The 7,178-nt window shown below is 29.6% G+C and overlaps 1 protein-coding gene across 1 annotated transcript in view; it reads left to right on the forward strand.

The window, feature by feature from the left end:
- The window catches only part of LOC106465352 (catenin beta-like), a 30,456-nt gene extending 24,229 nt beyond the window's left edge, over window positions 1-6,227 (forward strand). Inside the window, exon 15 of the mRNA XM_022393223.1 lies at window positions 4,004-6,227. Within this exon, the coding sequence (XP_022248931.1) occupies window positions 4,004-4,218 (215 nt within the window). The 3' untranslated portion in view covers window positions 4,219-6,227. The remainder of the gene's footprint in view (window positions 1-4,003) is intronic.
- Window positions 6,228-7,178: the final 951 nt, after the last annotated feature.

Here is a 7,178-nt window from a genome sequence, read left to right on the forward strand (position 1 = left end):
TTTAAATTAACAAATTGAGTAATGTCTAGTTCTAAAATTTGGGTTATAATCTACAGTTTAATACCAAACTTATTGACATAAATTCATGAAATATTAGTTCAATAGAATTTTGAATGAGAGTCAAGAAACGAGATGACATGACCTTTCACCTGTGACCTGTCTCGAAAGGTTTAAAGCCAGAAGTGGTGTCTACTAGAATTGGTAAAATAAAGTATGAAGAGAAATACATTAATAAATATCAAACAACTTGTTGCGAGGAGAGGAAATCCACTATACAGTTTAAATAAAGATCCAACGATACAGTATTTGAGCATATTATATATTTTTATTTAACTTTTTTACGACGTTTTGATCGCCCGTGTGGCCATCTTCAGGCAACTGTCTCAAAATAGACACGGTGATGGCCACACAAGTGTCGAAACATCATAAAAATAAAGTTGAACAAATAATGCACTCAAAAAATGTATCTTTGAACTTTTATTTAAATATCAAACAAGTTGTGAACTTTTTGATAATAATAAAAGAAAAATTAAATTTTATGACAAAAGGGAGAATTTTTATTTTTATCTCTTCTCTTCAAAAACAGTTTCAACAAAATATTGCAAGTTTCACAATCTACAAATGATATTAATTCTAAATAAAGTTATGATATTTAAGTAGAAACTTAATTCTGCTTAGAAACTTTTCTGCAACTTGGTTAAGAACTTGTAATACGAGAAAAGCATATCATTATCTAATAAGGTTGTTGCTTAAACTTTTGTGTATATATAATTGGTTCAAAAGTATTTTTTTAAAGATTATTATTATTTTAGATTTATTGATAAATGCAGATCCCACTGAGAAAAACTGTTTTAATTACAAAAACTAAATATACCTTTAGCATTACAAGCCATAATTAATATACTCTTGTTTATTTTGTTGCTTCATCATCAGTTTTTAGTATTTTTTTATATATTGTTTGGTAATAAATTAATCTATAATAAACACAAACTTTATAAACACCATAAAGTATAGTAAGGTACATGCAGTTTGATAAAAAAAAAAAAAAGAAAAACTATATACAGAGCAGCAAGTTTATAGATATTTGTTTGTTCAATGTATATATATATATATATATATGCAATCTTTTAGACCTTAAGATGCAAAGTAAAAATTAAAATTTTTGGTTGTTTTTTTATCAGGGTTTGGGGTTGCTGTTTATGTATTTGTTTTTGAGAGACAGAATTCTTTGTTTGTGTATCTGTATTAATGCCTATTTTTCTTTTTTATTTGTGCTTTCTAATCCGAGGATCAGTAACTTGGTATGCTATAACTTTTATTATGTATTATCTCAGATGTACATAACTAATTAACTTTTATGGACATTTTCCTATGATAGTTAAAACATTATATCTAATTAAAGTTATTTTGATGTTGGTGTTCATTGAAATATGTTGAGAAGAAGAGAAAAAAATATTTTTGTCTCTTAAGAAATTTAGTATTCTGTTACAAAAATCTACTTAAAACTAGACTGTTAATAATACTTCAAAAATATAAGATTTAAGGATTTAGGGTTGCTGTGTGAGAAGTTATCTAAAAGTTTTTTTTTTCCTGCTTTTATTGTTTTAGGCTTTATGTGTTAACCCTACCAATACAGGCTGGGTGGGATCCACCCACCTTGTAACCACTAAAATATCCATGAGGATAATTATACTATGATTTTTGATAATGTACACGTATCTTTAGATAATTTCGCAGATTATAGTAAACATTACAAGGATTTTGTACGCAAAATTTCAGATTTTTTAAACAAGTTTTAAGATTTCTAACATAATATTTTTATCAGTGCCTTTTTTTTTCTTTTCAAATGCTGAGTATCCAACAAGTAATTTTGATTTTAATATTAAAAATACTTTTTTGCATCAGAATATTTTCAAATTTCACATGGGAAATCTTTATAACCTCCAGATAATTATCAAATGCTTTTTTAGAAAAAAGACTATTTTATCTGTTATTTTACACTACTGTATCTCTGTACAGGTTGGGTAGATTTGACTGACATCATAACCACCATAACAAATTAGGAAATAAACTGATTTTGTTTCACATCCTCCCAAGCAAAATTTGATATGGCTTAGCAATCTATGGCAAACAGCAAATGAAGACAAAGTTCATAATTACAAAAGATAATTTGTTTGCTATACTTCTTTATTTACTGTTCTATGTTTTAAGAAAAACATGTTTAAAAATAGTAATAATGTATATACATATATAAGTGAAATGTGACTATTTTACAAAATACTAGTCCACTAAAACACAGCTAAGACAGGTAACTTTGTAGAGGCCAGTTTTATATTCTTAGATACAGTAACACAAGTGTACGTGTGCCTCGTCATTGCAACTTCTGTCATGTTAGCCAGACACGGCTCAAAGGTCAATAGAATAAAAAATAAATATATATAAATGTATAATGTTATGAGATTTCAGCTATTTAGACTAAACTTGTGTTTTCATGTTACAATTTGCAGTCATAATTTATGTTTGTTTAGGTGTTATACATACACTTTGAAATAACTAAAAATTAAAAATGACTATATCAGTACCATAGAATTCCACTATAATTTATCAAACTTAATAACTAAGCTGTATTTGGGTCTAAAAATTTAGAGTTCACTAAAGTCTTACCTTACTGCTTGGAATCTTGCGTCAAAAGAAAGAATTTGCCATCCGAATATTTTAAAGAGGCTGAGAAAGCCACTAGGAGTACATTCTGAGCTTTTGATTGGTTATTTACACTTCATAAACAGAAGTAGGTGTATGTAAGCATTTCCAAAAATGGAAAGAGGTGGGCAGGGCCACTGTGTTTGATTCACTAAATGTAGAGATATCTCAGCCAATAGAAAAGATAGGAGGATCTTATTTTATATTCTGGCTTGTCAATATCGGTAATTTGAATTCCTAATTCGTACAAAACTATAGACTTTACATTTTGACATCACAGACATCTAATTTGAACCAATGCTGCATTCAGTATACCATGTGACACACAAAAATCAATATAGGTATTTTTTTTTAATATTTACTTTTAAATTAAGAAATTAACTAATGTATAATGCTAAAATTTGAATTATAAGCTACAATTTGATACCTAACTTATTGACATACATTCATAAAATAGTAGTTCAATAAAATTTTGAATGCGAGTCTGCAAACATGATGACATGGCCTTTGACTTGTGACCTGTAGCAATAGGGTTAAAGTTTTTAACTGCACAAAAGTTGGTATTGGATATTGTCTTGCACAATATTTTAGTCTCTAAAAAATTGTTTTTCGGTCAACATTTTCTTTCAGGTTTGTGAAACTTGGCTGACATTTAAGTTTTTTGTTTTTATTCCTATAAATTAAAATTGGCAGTACCCTCAATTCTTAAACACATTTTTTACTTTCTAAAGGAAATACACATCATAGAACCAAGGAGAACAAGCAATAAATTGTTGCTTCATAGAAATGTAAGGTACAAAATGCTTATGTATTTGCAGAGGTAAATACCTATTCTGTTAATGCCTTATACACAGTGTAGTTGACTTTGTGTTGTCCCCTGATGGGACAGCGGTAAGTCTTTGGAATTACAATGCTAAAATTAGGGGTTTGATTCCCCTCAGTGGACACAGCAGATAGCCTGATGTAGTTTTGCTACAAGAAAAACACAAAACACAGTACTTTGTATGTGTTAGGGATGTTGTTACTATTGTACTGTTATATACTTGAAAGAATTTATGTGATATGCAGTTTTATACTTTCTAAAGCCACATTTGTCTCTGTGTGGAAAATAGTGGATATTGCTGAAAAAAATATATATTAAAGCAAAAAATTCTTGTGCGATATTGTTTTGTTTTAGCAGTTTAATAAGTTTCATTGTTTGTTGTAATGTTTTTTGTTACTCTTACATAAAAAAGGATTTAAGTGTAATTTTTTTTTTATCCATTTACTTAGCAGGAGTTTAACTAATATTTTCTGTTCTTAGGTTTTGATTCACAGGTCCCTATTGATTCCATGCAAGGGCTGGATCTTGGTGGACCCCATGGAGGTGGCACTGGGTATGCCCCAATGGATACAGACATGGATTTAGGGTCACCAGGTGACTTGAACTTTGATACTTTAGAGTCAACTTTACCCCACCCCCCTTCTCAACAAGATGGCAGTGCCCAGCTGACTGCTTGGTATGACACTGATCTCTGAGTTATTGGGAAATGACCATTGTGTTTGTTTAATAGGAAGGCAGCTAGTTGTGGGTTAGTTCTTCCATCATTCCTTCTTTCAGAGTGCATTTTGTAGAAAAGTTGTCTCCAGGTGATTTGATGGTAGGTGTTAGTAAATAAATTTAAAAATTGCTGGAATTTATTAAATGTTTAAATTTTCTTGAACAAGTATAAAGACATTAGTACCACCCAAAGAAATTCTGCTTTAATAATAAATTATATTATATTAAGATAACATAAACCTGCATTTTAATTTTTATAGACTTTTTTTGCTTCCTCAGTTAATACTCTGTGCACTTATTTCTCTGCACAAGTCTTGAACAATACGATACTTTTTCATCAAATAGTGATATCACAAAAGTAACTTTAAGCACTTAGAGGCATTTTTAACATGTTACAGTTAATTGGATGAACTTTCCTCTTGGGTATTTTATTGTATGCATTTTTGTTCAGTAAGCTTGCATGGATTTGGGAACAGTCTGCAATTGGTGTAGGTGCTGTATCCTTGAAGAGTCCTATCAGTGCAAAACTGTATGTAAACGTTTTTGACACTTGTGCAGAAGAAAGAGTGGTATAGAAAAGTGACAAAATTAACCTTGTTGTGAATTCTTTTGTTGTAAGTCTTATTGTAAAATTTAGAACATATTACACCAAAATTATAAAATGCCCCCTCCCAAAAAAAAAGATGAAATGGTCTTCATTTCAAAACCCTGTTAAAGCTCGTTTTAAAAGTATAGACACAAAATTTTCTTTACTTTAAGATGGAGAATTTAGAAATTTAGAAAAATTTATGGAAAATTAATTAGTTAAGGGCTTTTGAATTTATTATACATGTTATCTTTGTCAAAGAAGAATACTGAAATGGACTTCCCATGCCACTCAAGTAAGAGTTTATTTTGTGCACTAATTGTATTAACATTGCAGAACAATTTTTAGAAGTGTGGCAACATACATAGATAGAAATATTTAAATTTATTACCATAGAGTAATGGTGGTCCAGTCAGTTTAAAACTAGCGATTTGGTATTTGTTCCCTGTGATGTGTGATTTTTGGTATGTTGATTCTTAAAGTATTGCTTGTGTATTTCACGTGTTATGTATTATATATGTTTTCCTTTTTTGTAAGTGGTTTTAGTGAGTTTTACATAATTTTACACTACCTGTTCTCCATTCCTAAAATAAATAATTTCATTTTCATATATTATTTAATCCAGGAGACAAATCATTCTGTTCTGTATTTATGTATAATAAAATTTATTTATAGACTGCAAGCTAACTTAGTCCGGGAAAGATTCTCTGTTGTGGTGCAGGATTTTCATGTGTTTTATATATAAAAATGTTCATGAACATAGAAACAAAAACACATCACTACAGCTGCCATTCACTTGTAAGACTTACAATTATAGAAAATTTGGTGTTTTTATGTATGAGGGCTGTTGCCAGTATATACTGGCTGAAACCCATTGTTTTAGTATCATTCATGAAATGTTTCAAATTTTAATTAAGTTCGTTTTTATGTGAATGAATAACTGTGTACATTTAAATTAATGGAAGAGATAAGTACTAATTTTTTTATGTACTTTTGAGAATCTGCCACATCTAGTTTTTTTGTTTTTTCAGACCTATAACTCTGGTAGTTTTAGGATAGGTTACATTTATGGTTAGCTATGGAAAAGAAGGTGCAGCTTATATCAGTGTATCGACCAACTTGAAGAAGAAATTCAAGATGGTTGGAAATGCTCTGTGATCTATAAGTGTTAGTGATAAAATAGTACACACACCATATAATTTGCTGTACTTTGAGAGAATAATTTGTCTCCTGTGATAAGAGGTCTTTATTATTAAATGGTCCTTCAATTTGACATGGAATAAATATCGCGTGGAGTTTTTTAAAATCAGAACAGCTCAATGTCATATGTGTTGTTGGTTCTATTGTGTATCAGTTGTTGTGGGTTGATGTTTATAATAAAGTGCTTCCATATTGTCTTGTTTCCGACTTTTGTCTGAATGGTATTACAATATTATACATTTGAACTTGTTCTTGGTAAAAATAAAGTGAACTTTTGAATCCAAACACACGTTTTATTTTAGCTTTAAATTATCGTAGGAATTGAAAACGGTACATGGTTTTGGTCTTTCAAAACCCTACGAAACTGAATCGAGTAATTTCATAAATAATCTTGGCCACATTGTATACTCTTAGGTTAAAAATTCGTTTTAATAAAACAAAACTTATTATACTTTGCAAAATTAGTGTAGAAGTTCTAATGCACAGAACCTATTAAATCGTAACAGTTGATCATGAAAATTAATGATGTATACAACTACTAAGTTTTCGTATTCCAGATGAATTTTGGTATTGAGCGAAAGGCCTTGCCGGTACTGGATATGACAGATGTAGTGTGGTTGATAAGTTATAACACTCCTTTGCTTTCACTCGTGGGTTTTTAGAATTTTAACGTGCTATAATTCATGTTGTGTATTTTTTGCGTTCTCTAAAAAAAACGTTATTTCTTTTCCCTTACACTTAAAAATAATGTTGACATTTCTAATGGCGAAACCATAATGTTCTTCTCAAAATTTTATAAAGATAAACTCTGTACAAATATGCATTGTTTGATCCTTTGTTGTTACGATAGTATCTATCAGTGAATCTTATAATAAAGTCATCAGTAATAAATTTAGCATTTGAAAAATGGTATCATCATTATGTATACCTATCACACGAAATTTTATGTTATGTATTTACAAGTACAAAGTTCATCTTTAACTGAAATGTTAGTTGAGGGAACGAATTATCAGAAAGAACTAAACGAAATAGTTTGAAATATGAACTTTTTTTCCCTAGTTGATAAACGCACACACGTGTTATTAAATTATAGTCATAAGCACGTTTCACTTTTTTTTTTGGTTTAAATCTAACGTAAGATACTTCACGGGA

Source organism: Limulus polyphemus, unplaced genomic scaffold (genome assembly GCF_000517525.1).
Source record: "Limulus polyphemus unplaced genomic scaffold, Limulus_polyphemus-2.1.2 Scaffold1918, whole genome shotgun sequence".
In the NCBI taxonomy this organism is placed as follows: domain Eukaryota; kingdom Metazoa; phylum Arthropoda; class Merostomata; order Xiphosura; family Limulidae; genus Limulus; species Limulus polyphemus.